Source organism: Condylostylus longicornis, unplaced genomic scaffold (genome assembly GCF_029603195.1).
Source record: "Condylostylus longicornis isolate FDR11 unplaced genomic scaffold, ASM2960319v2 ptg000011l, whole genome shotgun sequence".
Taxonomy (NCBI): domain Eukaryota; kingdom Metazoa; phylum Arthropoda; class Insecta; order Diptera; family Dolichopodidae; genus Condylostylus; species Condylostylus longicornis.
The window spans coordinates 1,297,536-1,324,902 of NW_026577980.1; the positions used below are offsets into that span (position 1 = coordinate 1,297,536).

Sequence of the window (27,367 nt, forward strand, 5' to 3'; positions counted from 1 at the left end):
TTTTTACTTTTAATATAAATTTTTATAATAGTCGTGTGTAGAGTTTTCCAATAATAACTATTTTTAATAAATGTAAAAATTATTTTACTTATATAAACATTTTTTTATTTGTATAGAATCTAATGTCCGAATTGGAGAAACGTGAAATACACTTTGCAACGATTTTAGATCGTGGTGAAGATCTTCTACGACAACAGCATCCAGCTTCAAAATGTATTGAAGCACATTTACAGGCCCTACAATCACAATGGGCATGGCTGTTACAACTCACATTGTGCCTTGAAGTTCATTTAAAACATGCAACAGAATATCATCAATTCTTTACAGAAATAAAGGATGCAGAACAATGGCTTGCAAAACGTGATGAAATTTTAAATACAAAATACTCACAATCAGATTTTGGTTTAGATCAAGGAGAAGCTTTATTACGTGGTATGCAAGATTTAAGAGAAGAATTAAATGCTTTTGGTGAAACAGTACAAGCTTTACAACAACGTGCTCAAACAATAATACCATTAAAAGCACGTAAACAACCAGTTAATAGACAATCACCAGTACAAGCAATTTGTGCGTATAAACAACAGGGACAAGTTGCATTAGAAAAAGGTGAATCATGTACATTAATTGATAATTCTGGTCGGGTCAAATGGAAGGTGCGTAATTCAAAAGGAGCTGAAGGTTCTGTACCAGGTGCTTGTCTTTTAATGCCACCACCAGATCCAGAAGCGATTGAAGCTGCTGATCGTCTTAAAAGATTATTTGATCGTTCAGTTGCTTTATGGCAAAAGAAACAATTACGTTTAAGACAAAATATGATTTTCGCTACAATACGTGTTGTTAAAAGTTGGGACTTTGAACAATTCTTAGCCATGGGACCTGAACAGCGTACAGCCATTCGAAGAGCATTAAATGATGACGCTGATAAATTGCTAAGTGAAGGTGATCCAAATGATCCACAATTAAGACGTTTGAAACGTGAAATGGAAGAGGTGAATCGACTATTTGATGAGTTTGAGAAACGTGCTAGAGCAGAAGGTAAAATCACTTTTAATTTTAATATTAAAATATATTTTACACGATTTGATTCATAAAAATTTTCAAATTTAAATGAAGACTGTAAGATTTTCTCTTTATTTACTTTTAATTTTTAAAAACTAATTGCGAAATATTAATTTTATTTATATTCAGACCCTAAATTCAAACTTTTGTATTAAAAGAAAATACATGTTATTAGAACTAGCTTAATGACTAATTAATTGAACATCGATTGCATGTCTAAAATAAAATTCTCATATCTAAAAATTTCAAAGGTAGAAAAAAATTTTTCTAGTTTTTCTATTACTTTATTATCATCCCAATTATCTAATTTAATTTAACAAGCAAAAAAGAAAATTGTTTTTATGGTTTAAATTTTAATGGTATGTAACATCTTTGCGGTCGCTCTTCTATTATTGAAAAATCCGTCAACTCAATGTGAAAATGATCGTAAGTGTGGGATGCGTAATTCATTTGGTAATCGCGGCTCTCTTATAAGTTTTTCCCATACAAAAATATATTTTTTCATATGTCTATTCATGATATATAAAAATTTTATTTTTTATACTATTTAATTTTAGTTCAAAACTTTTAGAACATTAATTTATTTATTCTGTTGAGGTTCAATTATTTTGTAATAAACATAATGAAAATAATCATGAAATTTGGGTATGACGTAAATTTGTCAATCAGCAGTAACGAATTAACTCTCAAAGAAGAGAGATCAAACGCGACTTAGAATTTTAAAAATAATTTTTCTGTATTTCATTGAATTTTTTTTTGGAAAAATTAGTTTCTATTTTAATATTCTAAGGACCAAAATAACGACTTTTACCAAAAATGTTGAAATATTTTAGTAAAAAGAACAGAGGTTAGTTAGATTAAAAAAATGTAAAGAGGTACTCAAAGGATAGGATTTGCAAAAGCAGCGATAAGATTGCAAGAGAAAATGTGGAAACAACACAAAATTTGCAATTAGTTTATTGTTAAAAGTTATTCTCATTCCAATCATTATTGAGCGTATTAGAAAATAAATTAGAAATAATAAAAATAATAAAAATAATAAATTTGTGATTACCGTTTTTAAAAGTTTTATTTTTACATATTTACTTTCTTTTCACAGAGGAAAGCAAACAAGCAAGTCGTCTATTTACCGAACAATGTCTCACAATCAAAACAAAACTTGAAGATATGGCTAGAGAATTGGATCATATTATATTGTCACCAATGCCACGTGATTTGGATTCATTAGAACATTCTGTACAAATTCATGAAGATTATAAACGTCGTCTTAAATTACTTGAACCAGAATTGAAACATTTACAAGAAACATTCCGTACAATTGCACTTAAAACACCAGCTCTTAAAAAGAGTTTAGATAATTTAATGGAATTATGGAAAGAATTGAATACTCAAAGTAATTTACATGGTGATCGCTTAAAATTACTTGAAGGTTCTTTAGCTGGTCTAGAGGATAATGAACAAGTTATATCAGAATTGGAAGGAATATTAGCTAAACATCAAGATTTACCCTCACATGAAGACGGTTTGCATCGTGTATTTAAAGAATTAACAAGAATGCAAGATATTATAACACATCAACAACCGCAAATGGATAAAATGAATGATGCAGCCGATCAATTAGGTCGTATGGGTGTACCAACAAAAGTTTTGGGAGATTTAAAACGTTTACATGCAAATGTTGAACGTTTAAATACAAGATGGAGTCATGTGTGTTCACAATTGGGTGAAAGGTATGGAATATTTTATAAAGTTACAGAAAATTTACTTCCTTAAGCTAAGGATGTTAAAAAATATACAATATACTACAATATAACTAGAGAAAGAATATTCAATATTTAAATTAAAATATTAATATTAAAATTGTATTTCATACACTTTTTTACATCTTTCTGAGATCAACCAATAAAAATATGTCACATATTAAATTTATAAGCAAAAATATTGAATATTTCATTATTTGTTCACCAAGTGGAACAAAAAACTTAAGATAAAAAGGTCATGACTAGCTGTCATTACTTTCTAATAAAGGTGTAGCTTGATTATTAATTCATCACTTTGTTATTTTTTTGCCTGTTGCTTTTTTGTCTAATCAGTTAAAGCAAAGGTATTGTTTTCTAATTTCTAAATCAATTGAACGCTTCATTGAATTTTCTTGAAATCAAATTTCGTATTGTGATTTATTAAACAAGAATTTGGTGTCCCACAAATGATTTTATTGTTTTTACTGTTCTATTGTTCTTTTTCAATATGAAAATATTATGATATAGTGGAGATTGAATTATTTAAAAAATTAATGTTTTAGAAAATTTAAAAAAATAATAATGGTAACACCAATTTTTAATTTAAATAAAACATCAAGTGTCTCAGTGGGAAAATAAAACAAAAAATTATAGTAAGAATTAATTGTTTTATTTGTACACTGTAAGAATCGTAAAAACTTTGGAATATTTCTTACAAACATTGCGTTCTTATTTAGTTTTAAATTTACTTTAGGATTTTGAACATTTTATTAAGTTGTTTTATTACTATTTTAGGTTGAGAGCTGTTGAAACTGCAATCGGTCTCTTGAAAAATCTAAGTACTGGTATTATAAAAGAAGAAACATGGATTGATGGTGCTACTCAGAAATTATCAGCAATGCCAACAGCTGCATCTGCAATTGAAATAGATGTAAGTTGGAAAATGAAGAATGTAGAAAGAAAGCATATCTTCAAAATAATTTGGAGAATAATTTTAAATTTTGTTTTCCTTCCTCTATTTCCACCACTTTATCCTATTTACTATTATACCGCACCACAAAAAAAAATATTACTTAATTTGAATACTTAATACAAATATTTTAGGGCAGTTATTATTTATATAAATGTTATATAGGTTTGAACTTTTATTTTAAAATTTAATTTAGGATATTATTATTTTTATAAATACTGATTTTGAAAATGAACAGGAATATTCTACTCTTCGGCACATAACAAATCTTAAGATTTGTTCCAGCAAAGGGAGTAATTTTTATTGCAGACTATTATGTTTATGTTTCCTTTATATTTTATAGGTATTTTCCAACACAAAACACATACACATAATCTTGTAATAAATGAAAAATGCACCAGGCTTTTCTTCTAAAAAAAAAAATTAAAATGTGTATAAAAATGTTATTTATTACATTAGTACAATGTACATGAATTACAACTGTAATTAAAATATAGCGAGGTTTGAAATGAATTTTTTTTAATTTCTATTTCAAAAAAATAAAGTCGTAATAAAAAATACAAAATTGAAATGTTATTGTAGTAGTTCTAAATTAGAATTGTTGTCCAAACAAAAAAAAACAAAGAATTTTAAAAAATTTGGGTGTTGGAATTTAATTTCTTTGTTGTTGAAATGCTGTATTTAAAACAGCTTTCATTCTCTATATTAATTTTTTAAAAATGAAAATTTTAAAGTAGAAATGTTGGGGATAAATAATTAACACTTGAAGGTCTATAATAAAAATCAATTTTATTTGTGTATAAACGTTTATTTTTTAATATTATGAATTTATTTTTTTATATAAATTGTCCGTCTTTCCATATTTAACTTTGTCTTTTTGGTATTGTCCAAATATTTTATAACATAAAAAAAAAAGAAAATTGAAAGGAGAAATGTTGAAGGAAATAAATTTATATATATTTTTTTATGCACTATTGTAGAATATTTTAATTATGTAGTGTAAATAAATTTATTTAATTATTAAATTGCACATTTTTTTTATAATTTTATATTTTGTTTTCACGTAGGAAATTTTTTACTTCTAATTTTTTGTGTATTATTATTGTAGAATTAAAAAAATCACTATCTCAAAATTAATTAAGTAGATTCATATACACTCAAATTTATTTATTTTTGCTTAAATACTTTAAAATATAATTTGTGATAATTAAATGGATTAATTAATTGCATATATTGATTTTAAATGGAATTTTTATATTCAAGAGCGTAATAATTGTGTACATTATTTGGAAGATTAATATTTTAATCAGATTATGATTATGTAAAAAAGATTTTTGTAATTTCTATATGTTTACAAAAACCTTTTATATAATTTTACAAACATGATAGTTAGTAAATAATTTGATTTAAATATTATAAATTGATTATCACAAATTTAACTTTTGTAAAAGTATATTTTTATATTATAAATAAAAGCAAAAATAAGTGAAAATATTAAATTCAAAAAAAAACTAACAAAAAACATTTTAAGCTATAAAAAAAATTCCTTTAAGTACTAATCCTTTTAAAATTATATAAATATAACCAATTTTTGTTTTATAAATTCTAATCTTACAATTATAAAAAATTTATTAACATAACTTAGTAGAAAACTAATATAAAAATATTTTTTTTTTCATTTGATCCAAAAAATACAAAAACAATTTCGGTATTGAAATTCTTCGATATTTGATAATTGTTAAAATCACAACCAAAACAAAAAACATACCCACCATAAAACTATTTGCATAATTTTGTAAAATAAAAATCAAAATTGTAATCGAAATTTGCGTTTGTGAAACTTATGCATCCAACACTACATCACGACATAAATACAAAATTTGTGATTAAATTTTAAATTTGATAAAAACAAAAATTTTGATATGCAAATGCAATAACACTTACTACACCAAAAAAAAAAAAATAATCAACGGGGTTTTTTTTGTTATAAAATGTTTATATCTTTGGTATACACAATTTTGAATTGCAAAAAATAACTAAATTTTCAATAAAAAAAAAACAAAAACAATCTGAAAAATTGGCATCAACTATAACTTAAAACTCAAAATTAACTATCAATGTTTTGAATCAACAACATCCAAATTTATTTAAAAATCAACCAACCCATCTAATAGAATTTACTTGGTCAAGCTATTGAAAGAAAACCAAAAATCGAACAAGTTAATATTGCTGGAGGTCGTTTAATACGCGAAGCTAAGGTAAATTTTTATATTTTTATATTCACATATTATATTATGTATTTTATGTGTTTGTTATACTATTCAACAAATATGATGAATGTTTTAAAAGAGGTAATCCAAATATATTCGATAAAAGTCAAAATGAATGAAATAATAATTTTTGATATAATTATATTTTATAATGTTAATATTATTATAAATGTTTGTACCAATTTAATGTAATATGTAATTATAATATTAAATTATAATTAAATTAAAATGATTAGTGTTAGGTACGCTTTTATGATGTGTATGATGCATTGATTTTATGTCAAATTATTGTCAAAATGTGAATTGAATGATTTGTTGTGATTGAATTTGTTATATTGAATTTAGGTGTGCTTGATTAAGTATGACTGTATGAAGGATGATAATTAAATGATGGTTTTTTTTTGGTTGAAAAATATCTTCTGATTTGAATGAAATTTATGTGTATGTTTGATGAATTTTGTGTTTTACGTGATATGAATGAGTCAAGTTAATTTAAAAATTATTTAATGCTTTTTAAAACTAAAAATAAAAATGATGAACAAAAAAAATAATATTTTATATTTCAAATCACTTTATTTTAATAATAATATTAAAAACTTTTTTTAGAAAAATTAATTTATTTTTCAAAAACTGAAAATTTTTTAATAAAAAAGAATTGGCAATGGGAATAATTTTAAATTTAATTTGTTTCTAATTAATTATCATATATTAATTAAAAATGAATATTAAAAATTAATAATTACTCCAATATTAACATAATATATTGGTGACTCTATATATTCATATTTATTTAACAAATTATGTATTAAAAAACAAAATACTACATATGTACTTATGTTTATTAAAAAGCACTAAATATTTTATTTTATTTACTAAGAGTATGAATGATCTTTTGTATTTCTTTTAAAATTAATTTTTAATTTAAATTCAAATAATTTTATATTAATTAATTACATATTTAATCACAATTCAATAATATTTATATTATTATTAATAATAAATAAATTTCTTTTTTTTTTAACTAACAAATTTTAATTAATAATAATTAATTAATAATTAACCACAACAATCAAAAATAATTTATGAAATAAAATCAATATAAATAACAAATAAAACAACTAACAATTAAATTATGTAAACGTGTGTTAAATGTTAATATAAAATAAAACATTTGGAAACATCGGGGGAAAAATTGGAAATACAAAATGGAAATTATATTCATCAAAAATTATCATCATATTGAATATGCAAAAAAAAAAAATAATATTTTTGTTTTGCCGAAATGAAATTGAATGGATTTTAATGTTAAAATTGTGCTGATAAATGTATTTTGTTATTCTGCTTTATATCCTGCAACGTTCCGCAATATGTAAATAACACAATATTTTACAATACAAATACATATATAAATTAAATTATGCAAATGATTTTCAATAATGAAAATGAACGGTGATCACATTACAAATATTGTAATATGGTTTGAAAAATCAAACCTTACTGCACCATCTGAAATTTAATTTGCCAATAAATTTAAAGATCTATGATGGTAAATGTCTTCACTATATTGATTGGTTAGTTGAAGCAAGACCATCATTTTCACCACCACGTCGTGATTTACGTCCACCGGATGCTGATCCAGGAGCAACTGAAGTATTTAGTCAACGTTTAGATACATTAAATAATAAATATGAAAGATTATTAGAAATGTTATCACAGAGACTGAAGACGGCAATTGAAGTTAATGGAGCTGATGGTTTGGTAAGTTAAAATTATAATATTTTTTATATAAATTTTTTATATTAATTTTTGGGCAAAATCATATTCAATCTTTTAATTCAAAAAGTTATAAATTTTATTGATAGAAAAAATATTGTTGTTAAAATAAGGTTTTTAAAATAAGAAATGAAAAACATCTGCATTTTTTCCGCTCTTTCATTTTAAAAGGTTTATTTTTAATTTTTTTTTTAATTCTTAGAAGACATTCGTTTTTAAATATAAAAAAAAGAACCCACTCAAAACAGAAATGATTGATTTAGTTTTAGCATATTGGTTTGTTAACTGTGAACAGAAAAAAATGTGTTTTACATTTTCGAGCTTCAAAATCAAATTCTTAACGCAATTTTATGACATCATTAAAACAACTTAAAGAGTTTGAATTTTTATTTTGTTTTTATTTGCCAGCGCAAACATTATTTTTTTTAACTTTTAATTTTACAACATTTTTTTTTATTGCCGTGAATTAGCTGATAACATAAAAAAATTGGAAAATAAAAAGCCAAGAATTCAATGACATAAAAAAGTAAATATGTGAACAGTAAAGAAATTCAAAACAAAAACATAAGTTTTTAATGTAGGTGTTAAAAAATTTTTCAATAATTTTCGAACTTTTAAGTTTTTTTAACTCTAGTTTAGTTTCAAAAGCATAAAAACTACAAAATAATTTCATTAATATGCTGGGAATTTTGTAATTACTTGTTTTTTTTTGGCAGGAAATTAATTTCTTATTTGAACAATTGCGTTTGTTGGTTGTATTTTTTAGATTTTCTTCTTTTAAGATGCAATACTGTAATTTAAATTCAATTTCTTATTGCAAGCCTGCAATGAAATGTTCGTAAAATGATTATACGAGCGTTTTATTTTTTGTAATGGTAGAGTTGAAAAACAAATGTAAATTTTTTATGCGCAATTTTTCCATTGCACTTATGTAGGAAATGTGCAGTTTTTCCATTTTCAGTCGATTTTGAATATTAAGATTTTAGATATTAATATTGTTTCTATTGAAAGTTGAATAACATTTCTATCATAAAGGCACAAGAACAATTAATGTATGTATAGAAATAATAATTGCCTTATTCATTTAAATATTCAAATTAGTCATAATTTTTTAAAGAAATCAAAGAAATAAAATTAATTTTTATCAACCATAATAAATTGCTCAGATTTCAGATTATTAACCCTTTAAGTCTGACCTTTAATTGATTTTTTTTTCTTTTAAAAATGAAATTAATTAAATTCTGCCTCTACTTTTTGTTTTCAATTAAAATAGTTTTAAAAATTAAAAATATTTTGTTTCCCTATTTCAAGTATACAAAATAACTTGAAAGTATACTCTAAATGGGAGAAAATTAAAAGAAAATGCAAATTTTCTTTTTTATTGTTTTACAAAATGCCATTTTCATATAAATTCTATAAATTATATGCAATTTAAGGTATTGTAATTTTCCTTATTTTCTGAAATAGAATTAATGAAGAATATTCATATAATGAGAACAATTCTATATAAATATTTTAATTGCTCACATATGCGAAACTTTTACTATACAAAGATTACAAATTTCACGTTTAATGTAAAAAAATAAATAAAAATAAAATATTTTATTACTTTTTAATGCAATTCGTTGACTATGTATTTATTACATTTTATAGTTAGTTTAAAAAGAAAAACAGAAAATTAATTAAAAAATTAAATATAATTTTACAATCATTTAGAAAAGTATTGTGATATGGCTAGCATTAAAATTCCACTTGAAATTTGCATTCAGACTGTGCAGATTGTGTAGATTGGTTTTAGGTTTTAAAAAATACTTGTAATATTTAATTCTAATACTCTAAATTCGGTTCGTTTAATGAGTTTTCTTATAAACGTATTTTTTTGAATGTGCTTAGAATTTGCTCCGAATATGCTCCGAATATACTCCGAATATGCTCCGAATGACTGATTTCTGTTCTCACAGATTTTAAGTTACAGAATTAAGAAATTTACAGTGTTATTTGTCTTTCAGGTATAAATATTTTATTTCTACACGGTTTTTAATACATTTGACTATTTGAGGCTAATCATTTTTCGAAGATACTGTACATATATTTGTAATTGTATAATTTATTCATATTCACACTCAAATGTCCATGTGGCATTCATATTGTTAAATTAAAATATCAGTTTACTTTTCATATTCATATTTACGTACATTCCGTCATCAATTTGTTGTTGTTCCGCTTAAGAGTAGAAAAAAAAAGAAAAGAAAGAAGAATAAAACGACAAAATAGAATATAGCGTGTTCTTAAACAAAACGCGCGCTTAAGCTTTACTCCAAAAAGTAAGAAAAAGCATTAAGCATTAAGAAACAAAAAACAATTTGCATAAAAACAAATTTTGTTTTAATTTTTTTTTACACTACTCTGTAAGAATTCTAAAATCGAAAAGATGACATCAGAGAAATAGAGAGATAGAAGTTTTTGGTCAAACGTAAAAACTACAACAATAAATGCTTCCCTTTCTTTCTGAAGTCATTCTGAGCACATTCTGGAAATCTCATTTAAGTCAAAAGTTAAACATCATCATTTTTCTTTGGAAAAAAAAAATCTTTTATTTGAATTTTTTCTGAATAAGTTTAGAATGAAATTAAAATTCTAGCGTAAAAAGCAGTTTGAAGCTTAAATTTTTTTTATTATTATTATTATTATTGTTGTTATTACTCTATTAAATTATAGAATACCGTGAGTGAATAGTGAGAATACCGTGAGTTAATAGAATGACCTAAGGCAGATAAAAAAAAAAAATTGTTTCTATTTTAAAATTCTATTTATTATTTAAATTAAATTAAGAGGTGATGGAAAAAATATGACACAATTTCCAATATTAAATAGAGAAGGTTTTTTTTTATTCTATATCACTCTTATTTATGCTGATGCTTATGATAAAAAAAATTATTATTTACTATAATAGTAAATATTTTTTTTTTTTGAATTTAAAGTAATATTTTTCATTTATCATTCAAAATTAATGATCTATTGACATTGAGAATATTTTCTTGTTCTTACTACTACTATGCATAATAGTATTAAATTTTATTCATTGATCTAAAATAATATCAGGGGCGAAACTGCATAGGAAAATTTTAAACCAAAGCAAAAAACTGTTGAAGGACTTTAAGAATAACTTGCGTGTACCACAATTGAGGCAACAGTTAAATTATTATAAGACGTACTAAGGTAGCACAACTAATGAGACTGCAATTGGCTTTCAATTGAAATTTCACAAATTTAATTGATTTTTAACAAGAAATTTTTATTTTACCTTAAATAAATTTTTGTATTTTATTTTTTATTTGTGCATTCTTGGCAGCTTCTTAGTGCTTAACTTACATTTGAAAAATTTCCGTGAAAGTACTGAAACAAATTTTCGACTCTTATTTCAAACGAAAATGAAAATTATCAACCTCTTTTCCATGATCCTCAGACGTTAAACTCAATAAATTTTATGATTTTGAGAGATTCTGTACCCTTATACAGTATTGAGCACTTAGCTTCGCCGCTGGTAATATTTACAAACTTTGAAGAAAAAAATCTTAAAAATTTCTATTAAAAATTTTTTTTTTTAATATATTTTATTATTGAGGTGAATTAAAAGTAATTTTTGAAATAAATATTTTTTTTTTGGCAAAATATTTTTAATTAAATTATGAATAAGTACGGGGTTTCAAATTTTTGTGACTTAAGATTTTATTTCTGAAATAATATTTTTTGTTCATATTTATACATAAATTTATTGCTATTAAAAAAGATAACAACAATAAAAAAATAATCAGAGTAAAAAAAAAAAAATTATGGTAATAAATTTATTCCATTCATTAATATCAATTTCGCAAATATGTAATAATTTTATTTTTTATATGCTATAAAAAAAACGGCAATAATATATCATGTGTGTAGATGTTAGATAATTTCAGTACAGTGAATAACATAGAAAAGGATGAGAGTAATCAAATTTTAAAAGCTATGATATTGTCAGAAAAAGGAATTGTACGATTCCAAAGACCGGACAATATGTGTGACTATTAGTTACAATACTATTGCTTTTAAAATTTAAACTGCAGGCAGTTTGGCTCTAGAGCAAGTTCTGCCACAGGTACCGCTACTAGTCTTCTGGGCAGTTATAGGCAATATTCAAATGTTTTTTTTACCGATAGTTCATGAATCAAGACCATAAAGTTGTGGGTTTCCATTTTTTATTTCGAAATTTTTAAAATTTTTTATTTTACTGCTTACATACTCGTAACATAACATTATGCTTACATACTCGTAGCTATGAAATAGTTAAAAAATTTATTGAATTTAAATTCAAATTCGACTTGAAATCATTTAATTAAATTGAAATCAATCATAAAATTTTGCACAAATTCCAGTAAATATTTTTCTGCATATTCAGTGATTTTAAAATTTAATAAAAATTTTCCAAAAAAAAGTTCAAGAACTTCACGTAAATCTTATTCATCAATATATAAAATAAAAAAAAACTTAACAATGTAATCACTTCACCTACGCCTTGAAATTTTCGTAATTATATTGAACCCTTTAACGTTTTAACTTATACATTATACTCTATATAGCTACCACCCACAATAATAATTTAAGTGATCTTAACTGTAACACACACTTCATATTAAACACACTATTTACACAAAATATTCCAAGTATATGCGATACTTTATTAAAATAACGTTAATATTTGCACAATTCATGTTATTCTCTCTCTTCCTCTCCCTCTCTCTCTTTCTTCCTCTCGCTTTAAATTAATTCAGGTGGATGAAAATAAAATGTTTACTTAAAGCTTGTTAAAAAATAAGAATTGAGTTTAACTTTTAAAAAACAAAAAATGATGGTTTGTTTTTTATTAAAAATTTTCTCAATGTTTAACGTCGATGATATCATACGGTAATTTGACTGAATTTAATTTAATTTTTTTTTTATCATTTTATTAATAAATTGAAATTATGAATGTTGTTGTTTTTTTTTAAACTATTTTGCTTAATGAAAAAAAAAAGTAAAAATTAAAAAAAAAATTATTAAATTTTTAATTACATAAGTTATGATTCAATAAAATTAAAGACGTTATTATTGAATTGTAAAAAAAAAGGTGAAATTAATAAATTCGTACTTTTTTTTCCTTGTTTTATTTCATATATTTGCACTGACGCATAATAATTACAGACTTAATTAAATAGATATATGAAAAATGAGTAATAAAACAAACAAAAATGTTTTAGTCGATCTATACCGATTGAATTATACCCCCTACACCTTGACAATCTGAGTATAAAAATTTGATTTTGACATATGATTGTAATCGGCTTTTTATGTATGTGAGTAAATCGAACTTATCAAAGCATTTCAAAAAAACCATCACAGATATGTTTGACCTAAAATTGGACATATTACTGTCAAGTTCCATTAATCTTTCTTTCAAATGTTTAAAATTAGTTTTTCGAATTATGTAGTAGCTACTCGAAACAGCATTCTACAGAAACTTCAAGGATATATCTGGGCTGGGCTATAATTGGACACACGAGTGCCAAATTTCACACAATAAGCTGTACAATTTTTTGAAAAATTAAATATTATCTTTTATAAGCTATGTATTTAGCTAAACCCGAATCAATTCAGTAATTCCATTAAAATTTTCAAAATTTATGTGGGACACACGTTTACAAAATTTTTGAGTTGTATGGCAGCTACCCGAACTTATTTCCCGAATTGGTTCAATTAAAATAGAAGACGTCCTTGGTATTTGCTTTATTCGTTTTTAAGTATATATAGAAATTTTTACATCGCAGACAACTGCTTCAAGTGATTAAGCTCCAAAATGCAGGACAGGGTGTAAAAATGAAACTGATCGATATAAACGAGAAATTTCATGTCTGATTGAACAATGATATTGGCAGTCAATTGACAATTGATAAGATGAACAAATTAATTTCTCACTGCATACATTCCAAATTAGTTTTTATTAAATATTAATAACTTAGAAATGTTATTTTGGCTGCATAATGGAACACCAAACCTATTCTAATTTTATAACTGCAATGAATTATTTGTCAAGTTTTTTTCTCACTTAAAATTTGTTCGTTATACAATTAGTTGAATAGAGAGGCTTCAGCTGAAAACTCATATTTCCATATATAATATGTGTGTACATACTCATATGCAAACGTATCTATACATATAGATTTTATCAACAATTTAGAAACCGCAATAACTTTATTATTTATTTCATTAATGCAAATCAGAATCACAATTATATATTTTTATCACTCACTCTGTTAACGATATTATTAACCACATTTGCATTCTAAAATGTTTTAACCTATAATAAATTGAATAGTTTGTGCATAATGCTGCATATAAATAGAAATGACGTATAGTGACATACATATTTTAATCAATTATTATGCGTATGCTATATTGATACAAACTAATGAAGATTACAGTAGTATGTAAGATCAATTCTGCCATTGAAGTCGCGTCATTAATTTATTTAATATTATTAACATCAATGGCGCAATTTGTCTATTTTATGTGCATAATTTACGGTGATCCCAAACAATTGTTATTAATGAATTTAAATGACAAGACAGCCTAATTTTTTGTTTTTTGATTAAGAATTATTTTAAAATAATTTGTATGACCTAGAAAAAATATTGCATTTCAAATATAAATTCGTAAACGTCATGTTTTTTTTTTGTCATTTTAAATTAAAGCATTTGAGTCATCTTTATAAACCAATTTTATTTACATATGCATGCGCAGATCAAGACTGACAGTATAAATTTATTAGTTTTAAATTTAATGTTTTTATTTTGAAATTTTGATTACTATAAACTTTAAAATTTCAATTGCAATCCATCGATAATCATTTAATTTTTTTGTTCTGTTTTATAGAATATACAATATTTAAATATCATTTTTACTTCCGCCATCACAAACATACATTAATATTATATTCAAGTCCAATAATGATATTGGAAAAATACAAAAGGTCAAGACGTGCCGTGCCGTGCCTGTTAAGCTAACCAGAGTGAATTGTTTGAGTACTTATTTTTGATTGAACATAATATGTATTTTACAGATAGGAAATACATATGTACATAAGTAACGGATATCAATAAAAAATTAATTCGTTTACACGTTGTATATGTATGTATGTATATAATTCTATATTTCCTATTTGTTTTCTTAACTTAAAGAGCAAAAACCAAATTTTAGAGTTGCATAAATGTTTTAAACATTAACTAATTTAATGACATCTAATGACATCTAACTAATTAAATGCCATATACTCATATTGTACACTTAAATACAAAAATAGTATAAATACATTTTTTAAATTTATAAATTATGAATCAATATAAAAAAATGTTGCTAATGATTGTAGCATCGGTGATAATATTATATTAATTTCAGCATGTAGTACAGTGGCGCCACTTTCATATACAATTCTCTTTGATTTCAATTCGAATTATAATGAATTTTCATTTGGAACAAAAATGCAATAAAATTTGTAGAGAAAAAAACAATGAAATAATTTAAATTCGACTCACTTTGACTTACAAATAGTAGGTGTTTAAGTTGATGGCGGAATTTTTAATTATTACGGTACCAGTATTCAAAAACAAAAAAAAAAAATCACTCGTTCTAATCAGCTATTTTTTTACTCTATTTTGTTTTCTTTGAGCTATTTTTCTTTTTGCTCATTTCTTGTTGTTGTTTTTTTTTTGCTAATATTTTCTGCGAGCAATTTAATAAATAATTTTTTAAAACTTTGTATATTTTGCTGTTTTTTTTATTTTGTTTTTATTTTCATTGTTTTTGAAAGTAAAATTAATTCAGAGAGGCTAACTAAATAAGAAAATTTGGTCTTCGAATTAGTTTCGAAATGGTCGTCGTCGTGTTAGGTTGTGCTTTTGCGTGTTTTTCAATTTAAATATTTATTCACGTTTTCTACTATTTTTTTTTACTATTGTTTATTTGCGATTTTGAATATTGTGTAAAATCTGATGAATTTATTTATGATAAGAAATTTAAATTGTTGTTTATGAGTGAACATTACACACAGCCAACAAAAGAGATTAGAAAAAAAAATCCGTTAAAAAACCTCAAATGATTTAAATGTGTGTACGTGTGTATGTGTTTTTTATAACTATTTCGTTAAAAGATTAATTTTCGTGTTTAATTGTAACGCGTGTGAAATATTTTAAATGTTTTTATACTACATTCGAATATAATTACAATAATGTTTATACACACACAAAATATATAAATAAATGAAAGTAAAAGTTGTGCAAATAAAATAAATAGAAGGCAAAAAAAAAATAGAAATGAAAATAAAAATATTTAATTAAAAAAAAAATGCTTACTAACTATAAATTGAGCAAAAAATAAAGGAAAAAAAAATTAAATAATATCGGTAAAAATATAAGTTAGTACAGTAGAAATCTGCTCTAGTGAACGCCCGACTTTATGAACTTCCCAGTCGAGTGAACACAAAAATTTTAGCATTGACTGCCTTACACTGTGAACAAAAATTTTTATAAGTGCCCAGTATAGTGAACAAATTTTACAAAACTGTTTTTTTTTTATATTATTCTTTTTATTTTTCTCATTGTAACGGGATTTTTCAAGTTGAATTACAAAAGAGAGCATTATTTTGTTTATTTAACATATAAGTCATACATTGTGTTAGGTAATGGCATACAATTAAAGTGTAATTTCGATAAAATAAAAGTGTTCAAGTTTTTTTTAAAATGCCGAAAACAAATATTAAAAGAAAACATTTGAATTTAAATGCAAAAATTAAAATTATAAAATCTTTAGAGTCAGGAGTAAGTGTTACAACATTATCTAAGAAATTTGATATAGCTAAATCAACCGTGTGCGCGATTAATAGCAGAAAACTGAAGTTAAAGAGCCAAATTCGGTTACTAATTTAACTGAAAATGTGATAGAAACAGTTGAAGCAAAAATTTCTGATTATAAGCCCTTGAAGCGCTAAGTAAGACTATACAATGGGCTGCACACAACGATATCTTGTTAACCGACCAAGCCACACTTAGAAATATAAGAGAAAATATTGTTTTAAAAATTTCGAATAAAAAAAAATTAAAAAAAAGTAACTGAATACTTTTCGAAACAATAAAGCTTTAAAAACTACTTCTTAGTTTAATTTATTTGACATTTAATACAGTGAACAGGTTCAATAGAACGAACAGCCTGTGTTTCTATTATGTTCACTCGAGCAGATTTCTACTGTATTAATATTAATGAGAGAGTAACGTGTCAAAATTTTTGATTAACGTTTACAAATACATATGTACATAAAATAAACTATAAAAATTATAATTTTCAATTTTTAAAAAATAAAATAATAAAAATAAACCTTGGAATTTATTAAATTTATAAAGAGAAACCAATATGCTTTAATTTAATAATTTTATTACTTAATTAAGATTTTCTTGTTTTTGAATAACATTCTTTCGATATTTTTAATAAAGTGTCACGAACTTTGAAAATGATAATAATTGACAATTTGATTTATATATATCAAAATGTCATTATTGTTTACCATTGTTATACTAGATGACATTAAAATACCGGTTAATTTTATGTTTTATGAAAAATATGCTTAGGTTATCAAATAATTTATGTGAATGTATTTTGTACGACTTGCGCATGCTTATATTTATGAAGCTACTTATGTCTAAACATACATAAGTATGTATGAGAGTAAATAATTTTGTACTAGATATCAGAAAATGCATGCATAATATTTAAGATTTTCCAAACATTTTGTTCGAAATTGTAGGTTCATTTCAGTTTAACGAAATTTAATTCAGTAACAATTCACTTTTTAGGAAAACTTCTTACTACACTTAATATTTAAATGGATAATATTTATAATATTAATTTTTTTCGTTCATAATTTAGTATTTGAAGTTGAATTTTAAGGGTTCTTGGATTGTTGGAGTTGAGGCCGGTTTTGGAGTCAAATTATTAAAAACAAATTATTGAAAGAGAATTAGTTTTGAGTCAAAATCAAAATTAAAGTTGAATTTTGCAAATAAAAGTTCTAAGCTGAATTTGAAGTTGTAAGATTGTTTAGGCTAAAATTCTAATGGCTTTTCTACTTGTAACCCGTTATTATGCTTTCTTAATAAATTTTGCTTATCAAAATAATTTGAAGGAAATAGGAAAACTAATTTTTTAGTTAGATAAAAATATTAGTACTTAATACAATTAAAATTAAACTCAAATATTTGACCATGAATTTACTAAAATATTGTAAAAAAGGTTCGACAAATACTTAATGAACAAATATTTATATACATACGATATTTTCTTAATTACGATATACGATATATGTAAATTTTTACCTCAATTAAAAACAATTAAATTAAACAATATTACAAAAAAAAAAACCGAAAAACCAACCCGTCATTAATTCAAATTATAATAAAAAAAAGAGAAGAAAATAAGGAAAAACAAAATTTTTTGCACTGAATTTATTGTTATTAACGCTGACGTTTCGTGCAAAATTTCATTATTTAAAAATATGTACATAGTTAGTGTGTATGTATATATGTGTATATATGAATTTTTCATATAAATGTATACCTATTATTGTGTTGCAATATTCTAAAAATAGAAAACAAGAAAAAATAATAAAATAATAATTGTATTTTTATATGTTTTTTTAGGTTATAGATTCTACATAAATTTTTCTATTTAAATTTCAAATATCGCATATAAAATTCAAATTTCTAAAATACTAGAAGTACGGATTCTGGCTTTGCTTTCAAATTATGTTTTGAAAAAAATCTGGTTTTATGGAGAGACTTGGTATAATCAAAATTATCAAAATTATAGATTTTTTTTTTATTTTTATTTCTTGTTATACTTTTGTGCTTCAAGAGTGTGTTTTAAGTATTTTATTGCTTGTTGTCGACAACAAAAATTACTATGTTTGACTTTTTATTTTTTCCTCCTGTTGTCGATAAGAATGATGTCATACGTACATTTTCCAAGTATCGGCGATTAAAATTTGATTAGATTAAAAGCATATGGTTAATAATTAATATACTTGTATTGATGTGTTCTCACATGCTTTGTGGTTAGATCTTAATTATGTACAAATAGAGAGGGCTTACAAATACATTTGAAATTTCAAGTTTTTGTAAAAATAATAAGTACTTTTGAGTACTTAATTTTATTTATTTAGAGATAAAAAATGTAAAACAAAATATAAAATTATGAATAAATATTAAATTTATAAAATTATTAAAGAACTTATACTGTTATACATGTGACAAAAACATTAATTGAAGCTTTTAGTTTTTTTTAACGTTAATATTACATTTCAAATGGAAAAAAGTTCAAGTTCTTTTTTGTTTTTTGCCCTTACAATTTACAGTACTTTTTATTCAATATTGTGAATTCAATTTAATAAAATTGTTATTGAAATTATATTTTATTATTTTTTGAAATAAATAAGAATATACAAGGTTTTTTTAAAACATATGGTTTTGAAATTAATATTAAGTTCTTGATTTAGTTATTAGAATTAGAATTTAATTTAATTTTAAATAATTGAATTTGATCTTGATATTTTGAAGCACGTTTAATTGTTTTTTTTTTGTTTGAAATTTTCCAACATTGTGAATCTTCTATTTTCTTCTGTTATTCAATAGTTTCAGTTATTATTCAGAAATTAGGCAGCAACTACTCAATATATTTTGAATCATCATAAGAGTTATTAGGTACTACAAATATAAATGTTATCAATTAAAAAATAATTTGAATTACGCTACTTACTAAATCACTAAAATTAAGTGTTTATACCTACTTACTTTAAATATTCTTAATTATCTTTAACTGAATTTTAAACTTTTTATATAGGAAACTAAAATTACAAAAAAAAAAATTAAAAATTAAAAAAAGAAATCTTGAACTTATTAATTCATAATATTATTTTAATTCATAATATTATTATGAATTTCAATAAATAGAATGAATAGTAAAAAATTGTAGATAATACCTATATCCTGATAATATTGTTAATAGACCCAAGATTCAGCGTTTGCATTTTTAACACTCCTTGGTTGAATTATTTACCAAAATTGGTTTAATTAATATTATCCAAAATTAAATTACAATTGTGAATTAATTGCAAATATTATGCAATGTATAGTAATACCGGACATGTTCATAAATGCAACACAATAACTGCGAAAAGCAATACTGCATTAACATAACGTGATATTCATACGATTCAATTGCGCTACTCATAATAATCTCATTATACTGCGAAAATTTAGCAATGTTTATGTACAAACTACAAAGTGCGTTTAAGAAAAGGCCTAAAATTTTTAATTTAAGCAAAATAAAAGAAAATTATTTAATATTTTTTTTGTTATTATTTTCGAATTCCAGAAATTAGTCATAACTTATGTTTAAATTATTATTTTGGCTTTAACATGCGATTCAAAGAAGTCAAGCTGACTTGAAATTTTATTTTACAGATCATATTATGTCATTACCAATATCCAATGAGTTAATTTTTTTGTTTTCATTGGTTAATGTTCATGTACATATATTTATTTCTGTTTTCTTAATTAACTTTTATGTACATTTACATACACACAACATATTTTAACAATCATTTAACAATTATTATTTAACCGGAAAGTCTTTAATTTTTTTTTTAAATTTATTCTTGTTGTTATTATTATTATTTTTACTTTTACTTTAATACTCATTCAAAAATTTATTCAAATGTAACAAACCCAAAATATTGTGAACGTGATTTCAAATTCGATTCTGTCTTAAATATTTTTTTTGTTCATACATAAAAGTATATCGTTCAAAATGCCTCCCGAAATCAGATATTTTTTTTTATTTCTTTTGAATTTATTAGCTCATTAAGTGTATATGATAGGTTCAAAAACAGGTTATGTACCAACCAAAAATAAGATAAAAAATGAAATTTATAGCATTTATGGAATTTTAAGATTTTTAAGTGCGAAAATTTTTCTTATAAACAAAAATTGCGATAATAAAGAAATTGTTTTACAAATTTTTTTTCTGATAATAATGTAGAAGATTAAACGATTATTGATAAGTTTGAATAATCGAAAAGGAGGAAAGAGGATTAGTGAAGCTTATGCTACACTGAAAGTTCAAAATTTTATTGGTATAAATTGAGTACATGCTCTTATTTATTAATGAATATACGTTAAAGTACAGTCAGTTAACAAATTTTCTGTTTTAGAAAAATATTACAAGATCGAAGGTCATTCAAGGTTATTTGCGTTTTTATTGGAAGAATTGGCTATAAATGAAAATTTTTTTAAATTTGTTATTAAGTTTTGAAAAATTTCAATATAATATTAGTTAAAACTATAAAATTATATCATAAGTTTTGCTCTAAACTAAGACAAAACTGCTTATCTTCAATACTTAAATCAGTGCCACGGCAAAAATAATTAACAGTGTAATTAAAATTTTAAATCAAACACCCGTTTGTTTTTAAGAGTTATTTAAGTTGCAATTCATTAAAACCACAAGCATGTACTTGAGTAACAGTCCCAAATACTGTTCAATGACAATTCGAATGAGCTTAATTATAATTTTTTACTACCAACTGTTATACTATTTCTTCCACGTTTTCTTTAAAATTATTCTACTAATTCTCACTCTTCACATATTTTAAAAAAAAAAAAGGAACATTTGTAATTTAATTATAAGACTATATAGGGAAATAATCATAAACATTTGTTATATAATATTTGAATGGCAAAGAACGCATAAACAAAAAACCATAAAATCTATTAAAAATATTTTGACCTATCGAGTCTTTCAAGGCTATTTTGTATAAATTGTAAAAAAAAAAAGAATTGTACAAATTTGGAATAAAAGAAATTTTTTTTGCAAAAAATTTGCCCATACCTTCGCAGAAATTTTAACTATTAATTGTAAAATTTTTTTTTATTACATCACTTTTGTTGTTATATTTGACGAATACCGTACCCGCACCTATTTATTTATTATTAATTGAACAATTACCTATCTTACGTTATTGAAATTTAAGATTTTTTTTTTCTGAAAATTTGGTTGGTTTTTTATCAAAAGAATATTAAAAAATTAATATTAAACTTGTTGTTGTTTTGTTTGTAGATTTTATTAGGCTTAATGTTAATTATCTCGGTATAAGTCTATCTAAGTTATCTATAATTATTTCTAGATGATTAACATAACAGCTCCCAATATGATCTTGAAATGTTGCTATTTTTTATTATATTTATAATTTAAGTTGGTGTTTTATTTTTGTTTTCGTGATTTATAATCCGGTTCTTTTATGCTTATTCTTAATTCATAATCTCTACATCAGATTATTATTAATTATATGAATAGTTTAGTAGTATCAAAAAACAAAAATTAAAAAATGATTGAAAAACAAATGAACTGAATTGAACAGTGAAAACCTTTTAAATTGAACACTTCATATTTGAACACAATATTAAAATCAAATTTACCAGAATTTGTTAATTATCTCTCCGCAATTCCAAATTGTCAAAGATCCAAATTGTCGTAGATCAAAAAAAATTGTTGGTTATGTTTGGCCAATGTCCTAAAGTTTTACTATGCCCCAACTTGCATTTTATAAACTTTGGTTACTCTAGTTTAAAATATATAAGTATTTTATTTTAACTCTGGCAATTCTTCTTTCCGAAAATAAGATATTTACATACATTTTATAAATAATACATATGTATTTATAATTCGAAATATTTTTCTACCATAAAAAATATTATATTTTTTTTTTTAATAATAATATTTACTTAAATTTTGCAATAGACATTGACCTACACCGGAAAACCAAATTTATAACAATGAAAAAATTCTTATTATTTTTAATATTTTTTTCTTTGTTGTTTTGTTGTGTGTTTCAGCATCTTAACAAAAGTTCTAAAATATTTTTGTATACAAAAAATGCTATAAATTAAATAAATTATAAGTGAATGTTTGTGTGAATATAATGCTGTGCATTGATAATGTCAATTTTATGAGAATGAAAGAGACAAAACTATTGGTAAACTATTGTGTTCATGGTCAAAAATTTTTTGATATCAATTTCTTTTTGTTTTTTTCATTTTCTTTATTAAATTTTATTTAATTTTTAATAATATTAAGAGCGAAAAAAAAAATAAGAGGTAGAAGAAAATAAGACGACAAAAAAAGAAAAAAAAACATCTTTCTTGAAATTTAAATAATAAAATTAAATCACAACTAATACGTGTGTGACATAATAATAAAAAAAATAAAAAAAAAGACGAAAAAAAATTAATAAAATACAGAATTAATTTCAAGGTCATAATTTTTTGAAAATGAAAAACAATGACGTCATGTAAGACATGTTATTTTAACAATTTCAAAAATTATTTTTGACATTTAATTTTGTGCAGTTTAGTAAAACGTAATGCATACGTTTTAAGCTACACAATGACATTTTACTAGTGTAAACTTGCTGTATTTTCCTTTAGATAACTGAATTTTGACACACGGACCGCTTTATAAATAAGTACTTATTTTTATTTAATTAAAACCTGTAAAAAAATAATAAATATTAAATACGTGTGCGTATATATAAGCATAAATTTTAATTGCGTTGCTTAGGTTTTATATATTTTTAATTGTATTAACCCATTTTCTTTTAATGTATTGGCACCGAGTTTTAAGTTTACTATGTTAATAACGAATTAAGAATCGGTGCTGACACGGTACAAATTTAAAAATTGTACTACTATAGGTACATTCGGGAAGAATGGGTTAAACATTTCTTCCTTGTTACTGTAAGCAATTTAATTGATTCAAATTATTATTTTTTTTAAATATCATACTTTTGCAATAGAAAACTTTCCTTTATTTTCTTTATGAAGTTTTTGGTGTATTTTAATTGTTTACTTTGGCTGCTGGTAGGTAATGGGTTAAATGTGATTATTCTTATTTAATTATTCTTAAATGATCTTTCGATTTAAATTTTTATTTTATATACTTAAATTTTTTTTCAATTTTGATGAATAATCTGATTGAATTTGCAAAATAAATTAATTTTAACTTGTTTTCATTATTACTTTATGAATAATCTCTTCTGTATACGAGTTTATTAAACTTGTAGCTATACCAAAATGGATTGGAATTTTTAAAAATGATTTAAGATAATTAAATTTTTATTTTCAATTTTATTTAAAATTATAATTAAATGTGCAAATATTTTCCACAATTCCGTTTTGTCCTCTTAGAATTCATATAAGTATGATTAGGTTAAGTAAGGTACGTAAAATGAAGCTTGAATTTCGGCCAAAATGATATCATAAATCAAGATGATATCATAAATCAATGGCAAATTATATTATTTTCCCTATTTCACCTCTATTGGTAGCATGCAGGTTTGATTAAAGGTATTGCAGATAACAATGCTCCAATGTTTCATTTGTTTTTTTTAGGCATCTACTAGCCTGCCAAGATTTGTTTCTTTATATTAAATATGTAAGGTTATTGATATTTATTTGATTTTGCTGGTAATTATTTTTTATTTTATATTTATTGTATATTAAGGCATGTAATATTGTATATAATATTGATCAGACAGGGTTATCCGAGCCCTTTCAGTTAAAGAACCGGTGCCATAACCACTGCATTATTCAGATATAACTAAAATTAATAATAAAAGTTAATATTATACAGTTTAAATTTTGTATAATATCCTGTTCAACATTCATGATCATCGCTTATAATTGAATAATTTTGTTAAATTAAGTATTAAGAATTTATGTACGTGTTATATACGATTTAGAGTTTAGTACTGAAATAAAATGTATAAAAAAAAAACAGATTTGCTCCAATTTTCCTATAATTATTTTGTAATGTATTCTCTTTTTGTTCTCTTACAATATTCAGCAGTGGTTTCCTAAAATAGAATTTAGGGCAAGTACTACATTATTATAGTGATTGAAAATAAAAACGAAAATATTAAAATGAAATTGTTTGGGTAACATCACTAAGACAATATTATGTCAGTTACACATATGCCCATACCCCATTCGTACAATATGCAAATAAAATAAAAAAGAAATTATCTAATATCTAATGCCAGGGAATTTTATTTAATAAAATTTGTATTGAGAGAACAAAGAAAATAAAATTAAAATAAAAAATTAAGGTTATAATTTTTTTTAAAATAGATAAATAAGTAGAAACTTTTTTAAGGGAGACATGAAAACATTAAAATAATTTCGTAAAAAACAATTTATGTGAAATTCATTTCTAGTATATGAGAAAATTTTTGGTGTCTAAACTAAAAATAAAATAATTATTGTTGTAAATAAAATATTTTGTTCCCCCACTATTACGAAAAAAAACAAAACATTTAAGTGTTACAAATGATAACAGGCAAATTTCCCCTTTTTTTTTGCACTTCTGTACAAATATTTTGTAAATATAGCAATTAATTATCGGGTTTAGGAATTCACAATAAATAAAAATAGAGTATGAGTAACACCTAAATGTAAATATTAATTTTTTAATTTTTCTTTTTTTTGGCACATTTTACTGATTTTCGAATTGAAATCTATACAAAATTTAGTTAAATCGCAAGCCTGCAGCACGTATTTTAATAATAAATTCTTTTTCGTAAAAAATTCTAGCCAATAGTTTGAAATACGAATCGAAAAAATATAAATGTTAATTTATTTTGATTGTCGTAATCAGCGAGTTACGACATAAATTTCTGGAACCAAAAATGTCGTATTGCGTAGATTTAATGTAGTTACATTTAAAAACAAAATAAATTCCCTATTTATGCGGTATCTATATTCTTTTTATATTTCAATACATTCTAAATATATTTTAGTCAACCAAGCATATACCTTCTTTCTTAATTGATCTTTCTTGAAATTCAAATATTTATTTATAAATAATAATATTCAAATTCTAAACATGGAAGTTATTTAATTACAGCTTTTAACCAAATTAATATAACCGGTATTATTTAACTACATTTTGTATACTGGTTTGTGTTTCTTAATTTTCTGATATATGAATATGTATTTTATCATTGTGAATGAATATTTTCTACTTACTTATATTGTTTGTTTATTAATTAAGTAGTCTAATAAGTTCTGTGATGATGACATCATATGGAAATTTATTGAAAGTTAAAAATGAAGTTTGAATTTTAATTAAAGAAAAAAAATAAAAAATTAACTAATATTAACTTTATTCAAAATTTTTATTTTTCGCTAAATTTATTACTTATTTAAAGTAATTTTCGCAGGTTATTCATCTGAAATTCAATTATTTAACAGAAATGTTTTTTTTTCGTGCGCCCTTAATGAGTACATTTATGCAGAAATTCTTTATTAAGTACAAAACTTCTAAAGTTCAGCTAAATTATTGCAATTTGAAAGCTGTGATGCAAGAAAAAATAATTACAAAACAATTTTGACAGAATAAATGTTAAAATTTCCCAAAATAATATTTTATTATATACAAAAAAAATTTCCCAAATCATATGATTTTCTGTTGTAGAGCTTTTGTTTAATTTCATAAATTTAATAGAGAGAAATGAGATGCATTTTTTTATATTTTCCTTAACCTACCTTTCCTTTGAACACAATAGAGAATAAGCTTTTAATTTTTTTTCCTTAATGATTTTGAGAATTGTAGTGTCATATTTAACTCAGTAAAATACACAATGCCCTACACAGATATAAAATATCTACATATTTAAAATTTTTACATTATTGTATATACAATTATTAACTATGTATAACAAGACTGTATAATAATTAATATGTTTGAACTAACTACTACATACAGGAAATATACATATATATACATGTATATATACATAGATTATTAAAACATCCACGTAGAAATTTGTCAATAAATTTCTTCGAAATATATATAAGGCCAATTTACAATATTTATTTACTTCGAATTAGTTTTCTTATGTGTGTAGTACAAATTTGATTTTTAAAATTTTCATTATTTTCGTTCATTAATAATTATTAAAAATTTGACAAAATAAATTATTCAAAAGAATTTAATAAATTTGCAGTATTATTTTTTAAACATCAATACACATTCACTTAAATTGTAATTTTGAAATACTCCTAGATATATGCAATTTTTATAATTTTAATAATTATACAGTGTTGTTTGCATAAGGTAGCAAATAATTTTAGGAATGATTTTTTGGTCAACTTCCAGTAAAAAATCATATGAGTGGAAAAAAGGGTGTGTACAAATATACTCGTTTTCGAACTACAGTCTGTTAAAAAAAATCGGTTCCAGATTTTTTCTTCATTTATAAATATATACTAATTACTTTCGAATTGTGCTACATAGAGCAACTATAAGACACTTGTTTCAAGATGACTAAAAGATTCCTATTTTTGTTTTTACAATAAACTATATCTAACCTTTAATTTTCGAGA

General features: G+C 23.3%; 1 protein-coding gene across 43 annotated transcripts in view; it reads left to right on the forward strand.

Moving 5' to 3' along the window:
* The window catches only part of LOC129619307 (dystonin), a 168,915-nt gene that overhangs the window by 85,966 nt on the left and 55,582 nt on the right, over positions 1 to 27,367 (forward strand). For 32 of the 43 annotated variants that reach the window (XM_055534502.1, XM_055534496.1, XM_055534508.1 and 29 more), the window contains 5 exons: positions 117 to 1,035; positions 2,159 to 2,789; positions 3,594 to 3,729; positions 5,943 to 6,026; positions 7,575 to 7,796. In XM_055534502.1, coding sequence (XP_055390477.1) covers positions 117 to 1,035; positions 2,159 to 2,789; positions 3,594 to 3,729; positions 5,943 to 6,026; positions 7,575 to 7,796 — 1,992 coding nt within the window. The remainder of the gene's footprint in view (positions 1 to 116; positions 1,036 to 2,158; positions 2,790 to 3,593; positions 3,730 to 5,942; positions 6,027 to 7,574; positions 7,797 to 27,367) is intronic. The other 11 variants (XM_055534524.1, XM_055534526.1, XM_055534539.1 and 8 more) reach the window with 2 other exon arrangements.